At 48.4% G+C, this 20,974-nt stretch overlaps 1 protein-coding gene across 3 annotated transcripts in view; it reads right to left on the reverse strand.

Annotated features, from left to right (window-relative positions):
- Nucleotides 1–2,919: 2,919 nt before the first annotated feature.
- Nucleotides 2,920–20,974, reverse strand: part of Appl2 (adaptor protein, phosphotyrosine interacting with PH domain and leucine zipper 2) — a 41,285-nt gene continuing 23,230 nt past the window's right edge. Inside the window, exons 8-21 of one of the 3 annotated variants that reach the window (XM_050145550.1) lie at nucleotides 20,108–20,254; nucleotides 16,840–16,922; nucleotides 14,509–14,667; nucleotides 13,211–13,399; nucleotides 12,086–12,128; nucleotides 11,950–12,006; nucleotides 11,783–11,871; nucleotides 9,050–9,208; nucleotides 8,871–8,923; nucleotides 7,522–7,696; nucleotides 5,791–5,827; nucleotides 5,506–5,646; nucleotides 4,684–4,731; nucleotides 2,920–3,899 (exon numbers count right to left, since the gene is read on the reverse strand). In XM_050145550.1, the coding sequence (XP_050001507.1) occupies nucleotides 3,765–3,899; nucleotides 4,684–4,731; nucleotides 5,506–5,646; nucleotides 5,791–5,827; nucleotides 7,522–7,696; nucleotides 8,871–8,923; nucleotides 9,050–9,208; nucleotides 11,783–11,871; nucleotides 11,950–12,006; nucleotides 12,086–12,128; nucleotides 13,211–13,399; nucleotides 14,509–14,667; nucleotides 16,840–16,922; nucleotides 20,108–20,254 (1,515 nt within the window). In that variant the 3' untranslated portion in view covers nucleotides 2,920–3,764. Of the gene's footprint in view, nucleotides 3,900–4,683; nucleotides 4,732–5,505; nucleotides 5,647–5,790; nucleotides 5,828–7,521; nucleotides 7,697–8,870; nucleotides 8,924–9,049; nucleotides 9,209–11,782; nucleotides 11,872–11,917; nucleotides 12,007–12,085; nucleotides 12,129–13,210; nucleotides 13,400–14,508; nucleotides 14,668–16,839; nucleotides 16,923–20,107; nucleotides 20,255–20,974 lie in introns of all 3 variants that reach the window. The other 2 variants (XM_050145553.1, XM_050145552.1) reach the window with 2 other exon arrangements.

Genomic DNA, 20,974 nt, shown 5'->3' on the forward strand with positions numbered 1-20,974 from the left:
AGCTCAGCCTGGCCTTAAACTTAAGCGTGTCCTTGCGTTGGCCTCCCCTGTGCTGGGGTTACAGGTAGGCACCGTATGCAGATGATGTGGGGACAGCGAAGACATGAGATGGTCTGTCAGACCTCACGCTGGAGAGAGAGCTAACTGCTGCCTCTTTTTCCTTGTGTAGTGCTGCATGGATAAAACGGAGATGCAGGAATACTGCAATAGACCACTGTTTTCATGCTGGGCTGTTGGGTGAAGAAAACCAGATTTGTTCACCTTTAGTTTGGCATAATTCTCTTTCCAGCTTCCTGTGACAGACATTTTAGACTGTGGTCCTCTGCTCAGGGACATTTGGGCTACATTGTTTTCTTTTAACCAAGGCCTCCCAACATTAAGAGCAGTTTAATAGGACTGTAAAAAGGGTAAGGATGTGGAACTCAAGCAGAATCACTCAGCTACAGAGATGAGGATGGCAGAGTCAGAGTTCAGCTCAAAGTAAATACTTACATGTAGTTGATTATATGTATAAAAAAATTGAGCCAGAAAATAGATCCGCCCTCTCCAGTGGTGTGGCTCTTTATCACTTAGCTTACTGGATATCTCCAGTTCCTATCAGTGAAGGTACACCAAAGAATGTAGGTGATATGTAGCTGATAGCATAACTTTGGAGCATGTTTAAGAACTGTAAATACATTTATAGGTTTGTGTGTAGTGAGATAGTTTTCATAATGCTACCATTAACGTGAAGGGGACTAAAACACCTCTAAGCATGGCCTATATAAAAAATGTATTAAAGTATTTAATCTTTGGGTTTACAAAAGTAATGAAATGTTAGAAAAATACTCATCTCCGGTATCTGAATTACCTTCAAAATTAATGCGTTGAGAACGTTTGGAGATTGCTTTGCATCTAAAGACTGTTAATTTTTTTTTTTAATATAAAGCACTTATATATTAGGAAAACAGTACCTTAGAGCCAGACATGGTGGCATCTACCATATTCCAGCATTTGGGAGAGAACCGAGGGATCTTGAGTTTGTGGTCAGCTTGGGCTAGATGATGAGACTGTGTCTCTAAAAAGGAAAGAAAACAACACTTGTATATAAAGTGCTGTTGATGTTAATATTAGCTAGTGTAACATTTAGGTTGTTATCTCTCTTTCCTCATCTGATGTACGTGTTAGTAATCCCTGGTAAGGGGCTCAGCTAGTTGCAGACAATGTACTGCTGCTCCCATTATCATGAAGGGACGTATGTGGGGGGATTAAAACATCCATGATCTGCCTACCTTTGCCTCCCTAGTTCCAGGACAGGCTCCAAAGCTACAGAGAAACCCTGCCTTTCTTGAGAGTAGAAATTGGCAGCCAACTAGCTTCTAAAAAGATTCTTCCCATCTCTCAGTTGGGCACATGGTAATCTTTATTGTGCTTTTAATGCATTAGTGTGAGTTTTGGTAAGTTGAGACGAAAGACCAAGTCACCCATTGCTTCTGGCTTTTGAAAGTTAAGATATGCAATGCATGTTAGACTATGTGAAACACTAGTCCCCATTGCTGCCCCACCTCCTATGGGATCTAGTGGTGATCTGCCCTTGCTTTTCACAGCCTGTGTTTTGCCAAGTATGGCAGGTCAGTTAATAGACGTGAATCTTGTGATTTTGTGCCTTTCATGTTGATCCACAGCTGTAGCTGATGTTTTCCTTCTGCCATATCTGGTCACACGCATGCCAGTGCTCTGTTGAGAACTGGGTTTCTATGTCTGGCATGCTGCCGTCATCTTCATACATGCCCTTGAAAGGTGCTAGGACAGGTGCAGTTCTGGATCGCACTGTGGAACATGGAACTGACCCCCATGCTTTCCATGGATGTGAGTCATTGCTTTACTTCTGCCACCTGCTATACATGTGTGATTTCACTTCCTGGTTATCTGAGAAAGCGTATTTGTTTCCAAGCCCTTGTAACCTATGAAATTCTTTGTCCTGACAAATATTTTATATATTTAGGTCCTTGGGTCTTGTTTGGTTGTCTCTCCTCGGTAATGTTTCCATTCTGTCAATCATGTCTTTTTATCTCAGGGTTTGCATAGCTTGTTTTAACCAGTCAGTATAGTGCTTTAGTGGGTGTTTGCTGTATACAGTACTAGCCATTGAACCCAAGGACATATTCGTTCATGACAGGCAGGTGCTGTGCCTCTGAGCTAAAGCCCTATTGCTTTTGTTTTCAACTCAGTTATCACTGAGCTTCATCTCTGACCCCTCTGGAAGGTTGTAAGCAAGGAAGGTGACGAAGAGTGTCAGTCTCGCAACCCATCAGAAACCCAGCCCGAACGGCTGTTACAGAAACGTGTGAGGTACCCGTGAGCTCATTTTAGGCTATAGACTCAGGTTGAGGCCAGCTTGCTGAACCTGCTGAACATGTCTAAAGGTGGGGTCCTGACTCCTCTTTGTGGTCTGTGCATGTGTAGGTGCTCATGTGTGCGTGCACACATCTGCATTCCAGGGGATGATATTTGGTTCTTTCTCTGTTGTTCTCCACTTTATTTTTGTTTAATTTTGAGACAGGCTCAGCTCTCTAAAATGGAACTTCTGAATTATTGGAGTAAAGTGAAGTTAGAGTAGACGGCCAGCAAGCTCAACTGAGGTCCTTTGCTTGGTCAGCAAGCACTTATGCGCAGAGTGAACCCTGCGTTTTTTTAGATAGTATTTTGTTTAGTTTGGGCTGCTTTGAAGTCCACACATGGCCCAAGCTAGCCTTGAACCCATTCTCCTTCAGCCCCAGGTGTGGGAGATGTAGGTGTGCTGCTGTCCCTGACATCCAGACATGACGGCATCTCTATTCTAGAACGTAGAAGCAGGACTGCAGGGCCAGCCTGGGCCACAGAGCAAGACTTTAGTTTTCTTCTAGAGATGGCCTATAAACTAACCACAGTAAGCACAGAAAGAGATAAAACAGTCATTTTTATTGCTAAATTATTACAAAGATAGGTTGATAAAGCTGGTTACAATTAAGTATATTGCATGATTTCAAGATCTTTATCTCTACTTCATAATTAGCAGGTTGGACTTGGTCTGAAACTCCAGGAACCAGAACCATCAGGGTAGAAACAGAACTTCACCCTGAGCCCCACTGCCAGGTGAGCTTAAGATGAGTTCTAAAATTAATTGGTCCCTTTGAGGAAGGTCTGGCTCAGAAGAAGAGGAACTAGTGGGGCTGTCCCTTGCTCACAGTGAGTAGCCACATTTAAGAGAATGAAAGCTGGTTCAGAAAGTCCTGTTGTGAAGACTGGCCATTTCTGCTAGTGTTTGAGACCAAGTGCAGAGCAATGCCATGAGGTCCGGGGATACAGCTTCAGAGTGGCAGGCACTTACAACTATGTAAGATACAAAAATAGACCATATTAATAGGAACTGTTTAGTATTTAACGTTGTAGATCCAGGACTTTGTCTTCTTTAGAAAAGGATCGTAGAAACGGAAGTGATCCCATCCATGTAAAGTGAACACTGCATTTTTATAGTTCTCATGCTGGGTACCCAACAGCACAGTCTGGAACGAAGACTTACCACAGAGCACCCAAAATAGCATTTGTAGGTGGGTAAGCACGACGCCACCCATTGCTTACTGCTTCCCTCCCAAGTTTCTGTGTCAGGGTATCCAAGGCTACATTCCACATGTGACTGTCAGCATTCTGAAGTCAGGTCAGTGTGCCTGCACGGCAGAGAGGTTGAAACCCTTAAGGAGGCGGCTCTCCTTCCCAAGTGCTCTGACCCCCGATGCCCAAGGGAGTTATGCTTCAGATTCTGCGCCTCTGCTGTCACCTGGGCTTCCGCCAGTGCCATCGGGTTGGTCGTTTAACAGTACATACTTTCCATCATTGGTTAGTGGTACAGACAGCATTAGTTGAGCCAGTGCTTCTGGGTCCTGAAGTTAAGAGAGTTTAAGAGGGGGAAAAAGAAAAGCTTAAGATGCACTTAGACCCCTGTGGCTTGACCCTCAGTGTTCTGGGCTGCAACCCCATCGGAAGGAACTCATGGGGATGATTTGTAGATGCTAAGCTGGCTTTCCTGTTATAGGAGCATGACTGATGTGCCCTATCTATAGCTGTCTTCCTCTAGAGTCTATAGGGCAGCCCTTCAGAAAACTTCTTGCACATCTTCAAGCCATTGTGTCTGTGTCTTTTAACTATGTACCAGGAGTTGGCAAAAGCTGCACAGGAGCCCCCTGTGCACATCTGTCCTCGTACTGCTCTTGGTGGTTTTTACAGGAGTGGAATTTTGAGTCCTCAGACTGCAGCAAGGCTCAGGAGAGGTCCTTCATGGCAAGTGCGCACACTTCTGACCTACACCGCTGCATGCTAGTGTGCATCCCTTCCTGCCCTCTTGGGCAGACTGAAGCGTAAAGACCACTTCAGGAGCTTTTCTGATTAGTGGGAGAGTGTTCGCTCCTGGACAGCTCGGAGGTCTCTGTTCATTTCTCTAGGATCTCGGCTGGGCAGGTGATGAGCACCTTTACGTTGGAACTGAAACTTAACTTGAAAGAAGAGCTCTAGCCAGGCTGAGTGCAAGCAAGGAAGTTAATGCAGCAGCTGCAGCAGTGCTCAGTCAGGGAGGATGTGTTAGCAGACAGAGGAATCCAGCGTTAGCACAGAGTGGGTGTCCTGCTATGTCTTTTGAGAGTTACTAACCAGTACTAAAATACAGCTTACCTTTTGGACCTCAATAATTTCTTTCCCCAAATTAATAGCATAACATATCTGTAAGAAACAAGAGAAATGGTATTGGGCAAAGGTAGGAAAAGTGTGTTCTGAAGAGCAGCGAGGCTGCTGGCTGCTCTGGCTACCGGGGCCATGCTCAGTGGCACTGTTAGACAGGTTACTACCCTGTTCACACTTCTTAGAGGGTGTTTCCCCCTGCATGTTTATACACACAAGTACTCAGTGAACGGTCTGGTTTTGATAAATTCTATATACCAGATGAGTTCACTGGTTTTCCATACAAAACAACAGTTTTGATGTTCTTTCCTTGGTTTCCTCCGAGACTATTTTCTATTGTAACTTTTGCTTTAATTTATTTAAAAATAGTGGTTCTCAACATGTGGGCCATGACCCCTTGGGGTATCAAACAGCCCTTTCACAGGGCCACAAGAAGACTGAAAAAACATATTTACGTTATGAATCATAACTGTAGCAAAACTAGTCACATAGTAGCAACAAAAATAATTTTATGGTTGGGGGTCACCACACCATGAGGAACTGTGTTACAACAGGGTCACAACATTTGGAAGATTGAGAACCACTGCTTTAAAAGAACAGAGGTACCTTTTAGCATTTTGTGGCACTAGGCAATTGTATACAGCTATTAGCGTTGTCTTTAGGTGGGGCCTTCCTAGAAGGTATTACTGTCTGAATATCTGGTTGGAGGCATGGATAATTAGCCAATTAGATATTAAGATGGATAGTCAAAACCCAAACCCATTAAAAATAGCCTTATTGAGATAGGTGTGGGAGGGCAGAGATGGACAGACACACCTTTTCGCCTTCTGAGTTGCTTTCAAAAATGTATGTGCTCAGGGACTCTTCTCCGGTGGACTCCGGCACTCGGATGACAAAGCCAACCAGTCTTTTGTTTTCTTGATGAGCAGCAAACTGTGTGACACTGGTAAGTTCAAACTTGAGGGGAGGGGAACAGGACGGGACAGGATGAATAATTACACAACTATTCTCTGTGAAAGAGCTAAAGAAGGAGGCTGTGTTACAGGGGACAGAGGGGAACTAGGGTGTAATCGTCAACATTAAGATGGAGCAGGTACTTACGCAGGCTCTTGACACTTGAGTTTGAGGGTCTATCAACCTGAAATTATAAGAGACGTGTTACTACACACACGGTGTCATACTCTGAGTTTACAGGGCATCATGAAATGGCAAGGCCTGGTTCAGGGAAAGATGACACAGTCCTACGTGAACCTGTGCTGCAGTGTTAAAGCCAAGGTACCTGGTGTGGGGTAACAGGGACACCTGGAGCAGGAAACCGACCAATCTGAGCGCCCTGACTCTAAACCCAGAGTCTTTACCCCTGAACCCGGGACTAAAGACATGTGCCCTGGCTCTGAAACTAGTGTCAAAGAAACATGCTTTGTCTCTAGAATCAGAGCCAGTGAAAGAAATATTTTTTTTTTTTTTTTTTTTTTAAATTGCTGCATTTCTGCAGGGGGCTTCCCCTAGCAGACAGCAGAAGAAACATCTTGGGCTGGAGAAGGAGACAGCTGCTAGGTACTCCCTTAAGGAAACAGCAGAGCCCAGCTGTAGTGGCTCTCCAAGAGAGGAGCAGGATCCCTGTATCCTGCGGGGAGACCATCATCAACCGCACCTCAGCTTCAGGTAGCCTGGCTTCCGGATAGTTAGGACATCTTTCCTCCAGGGCCGAGCTGTCCTATTGCGGCTCTAAGTACATCCTGGCTTCCCAATAAGTCAGGATATCCCAACACCACTACTATACCACATTCCCCTACACCACAGCAGATAGAACAGTCGGAGGCCTGAGATTAACATTGTGGTTTCTGTAGTTCTGATGTGTAGCATGGGTGAATCATGTCCTGTGATGGTTTTCTTCCACATAGACACTAGCAACTCTAATGCCCTGAAGCACGGAAACACATCCTCCATTCCACTCAGAAAAAGGAGGAATGGTGAGAGGCCAGTAAGGTTCTGAGTGAGCTGTGTGCAGCTGTGGTTCTCTGAGGATGATGCAGTGGGTAAGAGCACTTGCTCTGTGGGAACTCCAGAACCAGTGTTAAAAGCTGGGTGTGGTTGCATGAACCTTTAACTCCAGCTTCTAGTGAGGCTGAACACAGGTCAGTCCTGGGAGCCTGCTGCCAGCTCATTGAGACTTAAGGACTACGGTGGAGGGCAATAGGAGCAGATGCTGCCATCCTCAGGCCTCCAGAGTTTCTTCTGGCAGTTGGGTTATTTTTATTTTACACAGCTTCACAGTCTCTGTTGTTAATGTCTGAGGTGACTGCACAGCAGTGGCGTCATTGGGGATAGTCCAGGCCGGACATCCTAACCTGAAAACTCTGTAAAACTCCACACCGTGAAACCTTGTTGCCTGTGCTAAATTATTAATTCTGTGTATAGTAACAGTTCCTGTAGGCTATGTGTATAATGTACAAATGTTGTATAAATTTGGGCCCCATCTGCAAGGTATCATTATATGGATGTACAAACTTGAAAAAACAAAAACCAAAGTCAGAAACACTACTGTCACAGCATTTCAGGTAAGGAATACTCAGTTGATAGTCACCAAGAACAGAGACAGGATTTCTCCGTGTAACAATCCTGGCTGTCTAGGAACTGGATTAGAGGCGTGCGCCCCTGCTGCCTGGCTGTAACGACTCTGAAGACAGGGTCTGTGCTGGTATCAGTCCTGCTCCAGCCTCCCGTACGCTGGGATCACACTTGTGCGTTACTACAAAGTATGCATCTTTTATTCTGAGTATCAGACATTACCATTCCTTACACACGCAATCAGGTATGTGAGGAACGTACCTCAGAGTTTGACTGGTAACCATCAGATGGGACTCTGTCATGCGGAAGATGTTGTGGATAGCCCGAGCAGCCAGGACTTGTCTCATTGCTTCATAAATCACTTCGGTAGTGTGATCTGTCTTAACTGCCATTGACCCCAGAAACCGAACGATGAACATCTGCTGCAGAAGAGAATCTACAAGAACACACTCAGGATCACATAACGTGCTGACTGAGCACTGACATCAGGACCTGAGAACAGGTGAGGCCCCGGGTCTTACTCTCTTGTTTGTTCGAGACAGGGTTTTCTGTAGCGCTGGCTGTCCTGGAACTCGCTCTGTAAACCAGGCTGGCCTCAAACTCAGATCTACCTGCCTCTGCTTTCCTAGTGCTAGAATTAAAGGTGTGGGCCACCATGCGCAGGTCTGGAGTTATATAACAGTTTGATGCATTTGAGGCAGCGTCATGCTGTGTAGACTAGGTTGGCCTTTAGCTCACTGATTCCAGCTCTGGGATTACTGGGCATGCTCCATCTCATCCACCTGAGTCCGAGGTACTACTTGTACTGGGCGGAGTCAGCCAGGTGCATGGAGCTGTCTAAGCCCACTTTTCAGCACAGGTTGTTAATATAACAACAAAGGCAATGTTTACCCAAACTTTAATGTTTATCTTTACATGTATAAGGTTTTGCTTGCATGTATGTATACCGTGTGTATGCCTATGTAAGCCAGAGATGGTATCAGATCCCTTAACTGGAGTTACAGGAAGTCAAAGCAGGCTATACAGGTGTTGGGAACCAAACCCATCTTGGGGTCCTCTGCAAGAACACTAATGTTCCTAACTACTGAGTCCTCTCTCCAACCATGTTTGTGTGTACACTGTGCACGCCTGGTGTGTGTAGAGTGCAGAAGAGGGCGCTGGAGTTACAATGATATGAGCTGCCGTGTGGGCTACAGGAACTGAATGCCAGAGCAGCAAGTGAACCCTGAGCCATCTCATCTCCTGCAAATTCTTAGGTATTACACGTGAGGGGAATCTTTGGAACAGTCTGAGACTTCAGAATCTGAATTAATTAGTCCTTGCACTCAGTAATCCTCCTGTCTCAACCTCCCTACTGATAGAACTACAGATGTCTGCTACCACGATTCTATTTTAATTATGACCAGTTTTCCCTCTTTGAAAATCTGCTTTATATTTAGATGTGATAGTTTTCTGGGCAGGTACTTCAAAAAGGTGATGTTATGGCTAAAGCTTAGACCCTTGGTCCAGGTTTTCTTGGAACAAACTGGAAGGTCAGGTCTGAGTTCCTATGCTGCACCTTAGTTCTAGCACATGACTTCCCACCTGCAGGAGCACCTCTGGGCACCTACCTTCTGCTTCGGGGAAGGATGCGTCCTCCATCTCACCAAAAGGGTTGGTGCGCCTAGGGGAAGGAACAGCCAGAGGTCAGCAGTCCTGACAGCGAGCAGTAGGCTGGCACAGTAGTAGAGTCCTCGGTGGTGAGTAAAGACAAGACCAGGCTTTCACTTTCCAAGGCCTGAGGCCATACCTGCTGCCCCTGTTCTGGTCGAGGAATTCTGATGCAGGAAGTACAATATCAAACTGAATGGGTGTCCCTGGTGCAATCAGTTCCTCTGTGTCAGGAGCGCTGCCTGCTGCTTGGGGAACAGTCTTGTCATTTTCTGTGTCTGAATTTTTCATATTTTGACTAAAATATAAAAAAGAAATTGAGCAAATTGAGTCACTTGTTTAGTGCTGATGTGACTTACATACTGAAATAAAAGCAAGCTTCAGCTAGTCTCAGTCCGTTCTACAGTCGTCAACTTACCGTCCTTGGCCAAAGACCCTTCACCTCTTTACCGCCTCCAGGCCCTCCGCTGCTCAACATTCTGGGCAGTGTTAGGACTTAGAGACTGGGTTTTTGGAGTGAGACTACAAGGCTGTTCACATTTACACCATTGACATACCACAGGCTCTGAAAACGTGAGCTGAAAGAACAAGATGTCTGAATCCGACATTGCAACCTGGCTGTTCTTTCCTGAAACCCCCCCTTCCGCTCACCTGAGACAGACATACCACGTATTCCTTGCTTCTGTATAGCGCAATTCTAAGTCTTCCTGTGACCAGCCCAGATTATCACCACTAAGCCTTCTCAGTAAGTCATCACAGCATCTGGTACCTGTGTGCCTCCTGAACATGCACTGTGGCTCACATGCATCCACAGAGACAGCCAGGAGAAGCAGCACACTCCTCGCATGGTGGGTAGCCTGTCCTGCACTTTGCCTTTTCTCCTCAAGGTTAGAAATTCTTCTGAAGGTGCAGTGCAGATGCCTCAGGCACAGAATGTCACAGCACTTCTCGTCTTCCACGGTCTGGACCTAAGCCCTTAATGACCTTCTCACATGTGCCAATACCTGAGTGCTGTATGGATCTGACAGACGTCTACCCCGTGAAATGTGGCTAGAACCCAAAGATGCCAGCCTGGAAACAGTCCTGTCCCCCCCCCCCCACACACACACACACCATATCCAGTTCATCCTATGGGTGATGCACAGTCATTTTTGTAAACTTGGTTCTGACTGTTGCCCCTTAACCCCTCAGCCTTGTCCCCATGGCCTGTCATTCCTGGGCAGGGGTCACCAAGGCTTTTACAATGACTCAAATCTATCTGCTGGCCTATCTATCATTCTTTCTCGCATACCCAATGCCAAGTGCACGAACCTGGGGATTAATTAGTGGCCTAAAAGGAAGTGCTTAGAAAACTATGTCGAACATTTGGTGGAGTTCTACCATGCCACTAAAGACAGAGTCTTGATTCTCACATGCTGCTTGATGCCACTGACAACAGATAAGACCACCCCTACCACCTAACTACGTGATAACTCCCAGAGACAAAACACAGGAGTCTTTGGTCAGAAAATAACTGCAGATACACAATAAAAAAAACCTCTAAATGGGTCACAGTGTTGGATAAATATATGTAGGCTTGGGAGAGAGAAGAAAAAGCACAGAGAGTTATAAGAAGACATTTAAGAAAATAAAAGTCTTTAAAAAGAGTACAGACAACAGTCATAGATTAAAAGGAGTAAAGAAAAGCCATGAAAAGATGGAAAATACAGAGTCTGAATTATGTGCATTATTGTGTTTTCTTTGAATTTTTGGACTTTGAATGAGCTAAGTACAGAGAGCCATTTCATTGTATGGGCTGCTAAGCTAAAGCAGCATACATATGTATTTTAAAGGTATTATGACTTCAGACTTTGGGTCTAAGGATTTGTTGCTTTGGAAAAGGGGTTCTTTTGTTTCAACAGAGAGATGCCACATAGCCACCACCAGGGAAAGACACCTCTGGAGCCCACCAGAACCTTGCCAGTAAGCCACAGCCACATACAGATTAATAGAAATGGGTTAAATTGAGATATAATAATAAGCCAGGGGGCTGGAGAGATGGCTCAGAGGTTAAGAGCATTGCCTGCTCTTCCAAAGGTCCTGAGTTCAATTCCCAGCAAACACATGGTGGCTCACAACCATCTGTAATGAGGTCTGGTGCCCTCTTCTGGCCAGCAGGCATACACACAGACAGAATATTGTATACATAATAAATAAATAAATATATATATATATATATAGAGAGAGAGAGAGAGAAAAGAATTAATAAGCCAGAAATACGCTTAAGCTATTGGTCAAAGAGTATTGCAAAAACTATAGTTTCTGTGTGGTTATTTCGTGGTCTGGGCAGCCGGGAATAAACAGGAATCCTAGAATACATCTTTAAGCCGTATTCAAAGGAAGCTGTGTGCATGCTCAGTTAATGAGAACAGCAAAACCAGATGTAACGGGATGCCTGTAACTCCTACACTTGAGAAGCTAAGGTAGCCCAGGTTACCACACCCCAACAGAATAGCAAAATATTCAATGCTAATAAACAAGTGATAGACTTATTGAAAGAATTATGAAAACACCCGTCTCTGCAGAAAAGGCTCAAGCAGGATCATGGACACACGCAAGGGGACGAGGGCCACCCTGCCCTTGTAGAGCCACTGGCCAGCATGCACGTCTGTCTCATACTGAGGTCCGGCCCAGTGGACTGGACAGGCATCCTGAAATCAGGTTGAGTACTGGCTCCGCCCATCGCCTGTGCTGTGGATGTGGGCGCATTTCCACAACGACTGTGTGGCACAGGGTGCAGTGGAATCCGGGGTTGTGAGGGCTGGGACAGCTCATTTCAGATTCCTAGCAGTTCGGCTCCACAGAGGGTCATTTTTCCCTGTCCTTTAGTTACCTGGAGCAAGAGCTTTCTTGTTTTTTCCCAAAGCTAGTAATTGGAGTCACCGCCTGAAGAGCCGTCTGGTTCAGCTTGATGGCTACGGCCTACGTGTAAGCCACAGACACGTTCAGTCGGGGAAGGGACACCTACCTTGCAGTGGAGTGCAGGCAGGTGCCAATTACCTCTGGGTTGTCCGTCAGGTAGATCTGCCTGGAGATGTTGTTGACCGCACATATCCACTGTGGAGGACATTAGGAAGAACACTGAATCCCAGCTGCTCATCCCAGGAGGACAGGGGTGAGACAGACAGAGCCTTACCTCTTCGTATTCCTTTCTGCTCTCTGCTTGGAGAATTATCCCCCTGAAACAAACACGATGCATCAGTGCTTCCCAGGTCTCGGGACTAAGGAGATGTTCACTAACAACTTGGCCTCAGGAAAGCGGCTGTTGGCCTGGCCCTTCAGTGGGACACATTATCTCCAGACTGCGTTCTCTTCTGTACGTGAGAAGGCTAGACCTGGATCATCTAGCCTCTGACTACAAATGAGAATTGTCTTGATGCTCTTCCTAGGTGATCCAAGATAGGCCATTACCTGCCCCCTGTCCTTCTTTGAGGAAGGACCTAGCGTATATTCAAGCATTGAAAGTCCATACACCAAGGATGTTCCACCTTTATGGTGGCCTCAGCTCTCAGGGGCTCTGTGGTAGAGGAACACTGATGCCATCTGTGTACCTGGGAAGACCCAGAGGAACTACATGGGACCACTAGAACCTGGGCATCTTAGTCCTGAACCACTGGCACTGTCAGGAAGAACAGTGTCTAACTGCTCTAACTTGGGGAAGGGGTGGCCCACAGGCTCCCACCATTCCCACCACTACCCTCTAGGCAGGCAAAGCCTGAGGTATTTCCTAGGATTTAGAACCCTAAATACAAACTGAAACACTGCCCTACATGAGGGGACCCACTGGGGTGAGACCCACTGTGACAGCTACATGCTACCACATTTTCAGGTATCGCCTTTGGGCCCACAAGTTCTCAAGGTGTGGGGACAGTGTGGTTAAATGACACTTCTGTAGAAAATGTTCCAGATGTAAAATGGACTTCTTGGACAGTTTCCTGCCTGCACTCCTGAGCCTTGCTCTGAAACAGGGACTCCCAGTTTTCTCAGATATCTGACAAGCACAAGCACCACCTGCTACATCTATCCTATCCACGTCCCCTCCCCTCCCAAGACACAGCTGGATCCTCACGGGGTCCTGAACAAGGTGAGCTGAGCCCAAGTGGTCACTGTCTCTATTTACAGAGAACTAGAAACCACCCTTGGGAGGCCCTGCAGCGTGGCCTCTCCCGTGGAGAACTGGCGCGTGGCAACCTGGGCTAGGAGCCTTCTTTCTGTTAAGGCAGTTCCGACACTGTTCGCCCAAGTGAGACACAGAGCGTACGGTTTGCCGCTGGGCGTGGAGATCTGGAAGCAGTATCGCCGGTCCTCGCAGTCCACGGCCATCACAGAGCAGTTGTCCAGGTCCTGAATCAGGCCTCCGGCCACGGCTCCCCTGGGCTGGCACATGAGGTTCCCGCCTTGTGTGAAGAAGTACAGCCTCTCCCAGGTGGTGGTGACCAGTCCTGTCTTGCTGTGGGGATGGCATGTGGAAACCCATCAGCACTGGAGCATAGGAACACCCTCCCTCCGTACCATGCTGCCCATTATTAGAAACTGGCGTGTTTTAGAAATGTCTTTGCATTAAACGGAAACTCAAACTCATGCCGTGAACAGTGGCAGAAACACAGCCTAAGTCACTAGGAAGACGGCTGTTCCCGTGAGGAGTGACCGCGCCGAAGCCAGCACTGCAGGCACATGCCTACCGTCGGCCTCCAAACCCAGCAGCCTAACTAGGACCCGTTCATCACAATGAGGAACCGAAGCCTGCATCCTTTCCCCAGGATGTCGAATGAACTGTTCTGATTCTACCAGTCATGGGGTCACAGCACCTCTCCCCCAATCCTGGGGCTCTACCTGGAGGACATTCCCATTTGGTGGGCTGCATACATGAGAAAAATGCAGCTTCTTGGCAAAAGTGTCATAACTTTGTGGAGTGGCTCCTCCCTGCCACAGAACTAATGGGAACATTTATAGTCTTACACTGATAGGCCTGGGAGAGGCTTCACCTGCAGAAAAGAGCTGGCAATTTCTCAGATAAGCCTAATGATATACTTAGTTTACTATAACTAAATAGCAACCATGTGTAAGACACTGTGGGTCTTGCTCCAAAATTATTATTTACACAGCAACTGCTAACCCTGGAGGGCCCTCCACAAACGAGAGTCCAGTCAACAGCAGTGAAGCAGGACTCATGCATCCTAGACAGGAATCCGCCACCAACACCAGTGCGCTCCACACCTGACCGCCGCAGCCTCTTGGGATCTTAGAAGCAGGCGGACATTTAAAGACATGATCGTGACAGGTACAATCCAACCTGGAGAAATCTAACTGATCTTGCCTCAGCACAGGCTCTGTGGCATTGCTCTTACCCTTCAGCCAGCAGGGGCCCAGGACTATGACTCTCAATGCCTGTAGCGACAACAATGACTATGAAGTCTAAACCAGGTGGCCTGGAGCCCCTGGAGCCCTGGATACTGTTGCCAGCTTTGTCTCAGTGTCAGGCCTGTCACCCACGACCACCACCCCGGGGCCACTTCCCAGGGAAGGGTGAGCTCAGCCAAAGGCTGCATGGCTTCTCACTTTCTGAGATTGAGGTAGCCAGTCTTCTGGATGAGGTTCCTGTTGATCTGTGGTGTGGCCACATCACTGTCTGGAGTGTAAACAGATTCATCGACTGAAAGCAGCTCCTGCTGGGACACACGCATCTTGTCTGCCTCAGCTTCCAGTTCCACCTGAATGCTTCAGACAGAAGGGTCCAGGTCAGTCACTCTCCACAGGCCAACTCACCACAAGGGGGCAGGGCCTGCTTCACCCACTGACACTTCCCGCATTACAGATGGAGCCAGAAGCTTTCCATGGGGCACAGCTATCCACCCTCTACTAGCCTGCCACTCTGGAACACTGGTTCCAGGGTCACACTCAGACCTAGGAGCTGCTCTGGGAACCCATCCTCAGGGTCTACACACAGGTAGCCTATCACCCCTAAGGGAAGGAGCGCAACAGCACTGCCCAGCTCAGGATCTGAGAAGGCTGAGAGTCAGGAATGACCGGGACACATCAAAGTACAACAAGCCAAGGATTGTCCTGAGACCATCATACACTGGTCAAGAACTGCTCACAGAGAAAGGAGCCAGTGTGATAGCCCTGGCTTCACGTGCTGCATGCCAAGTTTTCTACATGTAGAAAACTTGGAACTTTTGCTTCGAACAGAAGCTACTCTTTTGGCCTCACCAGACTCGCCTACTGAGAACAGGTGTAGGTTCTAAAGTCTAGGACAGAAATTCCCAAATGGCCCCCACAGCTGAGAATGCAAACTAAAAACAAGGAGCCCCACTTCACGAAAGGTCACAAGAGACAGAACCAGGGTGGGCAGGAGGAGCTGGGCAGACAGACTCGTGCAGCAAAGTCACGCTGACTAGGTTCTCACGCTCCGTGCCCAGGATCTATCTTCTCTCAGCCTGGCTGTTCCACCCAGCTCTCAGCTCATCTAGGTGAGTGTCCCTTATATGAACGCAGAGATTTAATGCCAGCACCAGATGCTGCCCAAGGGCTTCATGTGGGTGGGCTGCACCTGCATAAAATGCAACAGCACAGGTCCCCATGCCCGAAGAACAGTGGTGGTATTTGCTCACTGGCATAAAATTCAAGTGCTAAGAAAAAAATCAGCTCTCTGCCAGGAATAGTGATGTACATCTTTGATCCCAGGAGGCAGAGTTCCAGGCCAGCCAGAGCGACAAAGTGAGACCCTGTCTGCAAAGCAAAACAAAATAAAACTTCAGACTTAAGAGATGAGAATCCCTTTACAGAGTGACAGGTTCTGTGATGTCCTCTAACACTCAAAGGGGACAAGGTGATGTCACAGATGTCTCTGGCATCATTGTTAAGTCTGGCCTGGCTCTACCCCTGCTGCTGGTCACTGGGTAAGCCCAGGGCCTGGCTTTCCCGAAGAGCACAGCTTCCTGTCCCAGCCATGGAGGCCAGAGTTCACACTGGTTCTTCAGGGGTTCACTCCTCATCTTCAGAACCCTTCATGAACTTCTGCGTGGGTAAATTCCTTCTAGGTCTCTTCCCCCCCCCCCCCCCCCCCCCCGAGACAGGGTTTCTCTGTGGTTTTGGAGCCTGTCCTGGAACTAGCTCTTGTAGATCAGGCTGGTCTCAAACTCACAGAGATCCGCCTGCCTCTGCCTCCCGAGTGCTGGGATTAAAGGCGTGCGCCACCATCGCCCAGCCCTGCTAGGTCTCTTAAGCTATCTGAAATGTAACAGCTTCAAGAGAACTTTCTCATTTTCCCAAATGAAGTAGATTCCATATTCATTATTTTCACTTGGTGGCGTGAGAAGTTCTGAACCAGGCCTCATGTGCCCCAGTCTGACTTCCTGACTCCTCCTCCCACCTTCTAACTCTTCAACTCTAATCTGCCCAGCCCCAACACACAGCAGTCATAATAGGTATTAGAGTGACATACTCATGTGCAGAGAGAAACGAAACCACGAGCCACCTCAGAGCTCCTGTCTGAGCCAGGGCAGCCCTCCCGAGCCCAGAAGACCATCTGAGGACTGCAATGTGCACTCCATGGCTGAACTGCAGCTCGCCGACGTAAACACAAAGGCTTGGCATCTTGCTGGTCTACTGTGAGCTAGTATGACCCTAGAATTCCCTAAAAGTGGAGCTGTTGTGGTTGCTGATTCCACTACCGCAGAGGGCAAGCTAATCCACATTACTCTCAGGCTCACAGCATGTGACACCTAAACACTAACAAAGGCGATTCAGGCACTGTGAGCACTTGGACTCCATGGGAAGTTCCGTGTTTTCAAGATGGGATCTTGCCTGCTAGGTGACGATTACAGGGTGAGAGTGACTCAGTGGGAAGACAAAAGAGACCCACGGCCTAGCCCGAGAGAGCAGCGTTACCTCTGAACCATGCCTGTAACGGATGACAAGAAACAGTTCATGCTTTTGGAGAACATCTCTGCTCCTCTCTTGAAAAAGTTAATCTGAAAGATACAATGGCAGTACTCTGAACATCAGCTGGAAAGGTCACAGACGATTCCCTGATTATGAGATGGTGTGGGAACAGCTGATGTGGCTCCAGCCCCTCCTTGCTGGCAGTCTGGCAGCATCCCTCCACGGCGGTTAAGATGCCTAAGTCCACAGTGTGTTTGTCAGTGGGGAAATGGAGCTTGACAGCCTTGCTGAACTGCAGGAGACACCAGGATAGAGAGAGGGAATAAACCCTTGGCGCATACTAACAGTGCCAATAACCACAACTGATCACCTCTGAAACTGCCACCAGCAGCTTTCTCTTCCGTGAGTCTGAAACCAGTTTTACCACTAGCATTATGTGGAGAAGAACCAAGTGACAGATGCTCAGGACCAGCAGGCATGGACAGATATTTGATGGGGTATAGCATGAGATGTCCACCCAATGCAGGGCTAACATCTGCCTGAGCACACTCCCTGGGCCAACAGCTGGGTACCCAACACATGTGAAGGGCCAGACAGGGGAGAGAGAAAACGCTTTTGGGCATTACAGATGCCTGCAGCTGCCCAGCCGAAAAAGCTCCAACCTGCTTCTCTGGTGGGCTTTCCAAAACCTGGACCTGAGGTGCCTAATGACAGGGACTTAACAACTGTGAACCACAGGCAGGCAGACAGACAGAAAGCACCTAGCATGGGCAGTCTCTCCATGTGCCTTTTTGGCTCATCTGGAAGTGGATCCTGGCCTGGGCAGTGGGCCAAGAAACTGAAGTCTCTCCCTAAAAGGCCAATGGATGTTATCAGCAGGGTTTTCTATCCTTCCCTCGAGTCCGAGAACACCCTGGGAAAATGTGTGCACCTGTGTCTTTAGGTCATCAGGGGTAAGTACAGCTGATGAGGAGGATTATCTCATGAGGCAGCACACACATGCTCTGTCTGGTCCCTGACCTTTGATTCAGATCAAAATTGTAAATCCATTTCAGTCCCTGAAATGTCAACCAAACAATACTCATCAGCTAATTTTCATCGTTTAAGTCAGCCTTCTGCTTTCTTATGGCTCCACCTCTGGGGTCTCTTGTCCTTCCTTGCTGACCTCCTTTGGAACATTGTTTTAACAAGCTTGCTCTCCAGTTACTCCGAGCTCTCTGGGGTGTCAGTCCCAAGCACATGATGAACAGAGGGGGCCCTAAAGCCCTGCCTGGCGCTTACCCTGTCAATGCCATATGACAGGTCACTTTATGTACTCCGAGATCTGTGCAGGGCTCCTGAGATGGCTCAGCCTTGCCACCAAGCCTCACACCCTAAGCTTGATCCACAGGAGCCACATGCTGGAGGGAAATCACTGAAGCCTGCAGTTGTCCTGTTATTCCTACATGCAGGCCATAGCATGTGCACGCCCACACATGTATGTACACACACACAAATATGATTTTGGAAAACCTATACAAATAATAAAACCTCAGTATTGAAATCTGTTTTCTAAGGACCCCTGATGGCGGTATTGAAGTCTGAGTGGGTGCAGCGTGCACACACATGAGCTAACACAGGCGGTGCCCCATAAACACCGATCAAAAGGGCTGAGGCAGGCACACGCTTCTGAGTCACCCAGCAGCTCATGTCATGAGCGCAGGAGCTCTCAGCTGAGGAAAAACTCCAGCTCTGAGGACTTCAACGTTCTATGGAGAAGGGACTACTACCAGTCCTGCCTCTTGAATGAGGAGTTTTCAGATGCAAAATGAAATGTTCCTTCCGTGGTCCTCTAACCTGATGCCTGGGCCACCCAGCAACAATGGCACGGTTCTGCCGTTCTAGGCCGGGCTGTGTGTGTACAGTATCTACCTCTCCTCTCCTCTCCCACGGCCGATTTACAATCACTTAAAAGCCTGGCTGGGGAGACAGTGCAGCCATGGGCTGTGAAAAGCGAGGAACCTCCTGGTCACATCCTTTGGGTCCTGGCAGACTGTCCACCAACCAAGATCCACAGACTGCCCAGACTGGAAATTTTTATCTGAGACGGTAAATACAAACCCTTCCTGCCATGCTCCTGGGCCTGCCGGTGAGTAGGGATTACTGCCCAAGGTAAGGGCTGCCAGCCTGGGAGGGCACACAGGAAGTGACTACAAAGTTCATGTTCTCTAACAAGTCTGCCATCTCAGGGCCAAGTGCAGATCCTAGAACCAGGAGAAGCGGGGGGGGGGGGGAGGACAGAAAGTCAGCATAGTGGCCATCTTTATTCAGACGACAGAGCAGCTAGATTGCAGGTATGAGCTGAGTTCTGTGAACTCCCCCATCAACGTTTAGCAACTGTATTAGGGATTACAGACAGTGTGGGTGGCTGCTTAAAGATGCCCATACCCCCCCCTTTCCTAACTGAAGCCGATGATAAATTTCTTTGGAAATATATGCAATTTTAAAATGCATACAAAAGTCCAAGCTGTTCATGTATGTTTTAAACTGGCAACTGGTCTTAGGAACATTTGGTTTCTTCTTATCATTTTTAGTTCCCAGACTGTAAATGACCTAAGATTCTAGGCGCATTTCTCCTGTCCGACATAAGGGTTGACAGTCACAGAGGGGGAAGGCAGGTAAAGCTCAGGCTGGCCCGACACGCCTCTGTGCCACCACAGCTAGGCTGGCATCCTTAAGTGAGAGCATCACTTAAGACTCAGCAGATCACTGAGGAGGAGGGAAGGAGTCGAGGAACTCCTGCACGCAAGACTTCGGAAAGCACAGGGCATGCCATTGGAGAATGGCCCTGGAGGGAGCACACTGGCAGTAACTTCAGGGGCACGCCACGGGAGACCGGCTCCGCCAGAGTGAGCCTGACAGTGCCGAGAAGGCACAGGCACACCCTCTGTCCAAGTCAGCCACCCAACTTAGGTGGAAGTGAGCCACAGTACACACACCGGGCTCTAAAACCAGCCACAAGGCCTGGGAAGAAAGCTGCAACTAGGAAAGCAGAGCCAGGACAGGCTTTCCTGGGTGAGAGGCGGGCGGGCAGGCAGGCTCTTCCCTGAGGGAGGCTTGAGATTGGGCCATAGCTTCCTGAACATATGGCCTCACAGGTCAAGCCCAGCTGGACGCTCTCCTAAGAACCGAACCCCGGGAACATCCCCAGGATACAGTGCATCTGTTTCTATGGCAACACTCCCATGTCTCCTGACCACTGCTCTGGGTCTCCCCTCACGATGCAGGGCCCTACCTGTCCGTGGGCAAAGCCTATCAAGGGTTCCATCATGGCCATCCGCTTGCGGTACTGCAGCGCGTTGAGCGCACAGTAGTACTGGAGGGATGACAGGTGCTGCTTCCGTCGTGCAGACGCCACCTCTTTCCCGACTTCAGTCTTCACCTACAGAGAGGGAGAAGGATAACTTCAAGTTGCTCATGGGGTCCAAGAATTCTGCAAGGGGCGAACGGACGGAACGAGAAAACCCATTCTGAGAGGGCACTGCAGATCCAGAAAGACAAATGTATGTATCAGACGTAAAGCAGAGGACCAGCCTACAGTCCGCAACCCCAGAGACGCTAGAACCCTCTTCCGGAAACAGATGGAAGCAGGTACAGACCCACAACTATCCGCTGCCGAGCTCCCTGAGCACAGTCGAGGACAGGGAGGAGTCAAGACCATGATGGGGAAACCCAGATTCAGCTAACCTGAGCTAGTGGGAGCTCACTGGCTCCAGACTGACAGTGGGGAACCTACATAGGACTGAACTAGGTCCCCTGAATATGCAGGGGACAATGGTGTGGAGTGGGCAGTGTGTGGAGCCACTGGCAGTGGGCCCAGGATCTACCCCTAATGCATGGACTGTCTTGGTGGAGACCATTCTCTATGGAGAGATACCTTACCCAGCCTAGGCACGGGGGAGGGGGGGCGGGGGGGGATACAGAGTGGCTTGGTCCTGCCTCAATGAGGTGATTGGACACACTTAGCTGACTTCTGAGGACTGGATGTGGGGTGGGATGTGGGGGAAGGAGGGGAACTGGAGGAGAAGGAGGAACTGGGATTGATACATAAAAAATAAGTAATAATTAAAAAAGAATTATGCAAGAGCACAAAACCAGGCAT

The sequence above is a fragment of the Alexandromys fortis genome, unplaced genomic scaffold, assembly GCF_014885135.2.
Source record: "Alexandromys fortis isolate MF-2015 unplaced genomic scaffold, M_Fortis_MF-2015_v1.1 scaffold_50, whole genome shotgun sequence".
NCBI classification, from domain to species: Eukaryota; Metazoa; Chordata; class Mammalia; order Rodentia; family Cricetidae; genus Alexandromys; species Alexandromys fortis.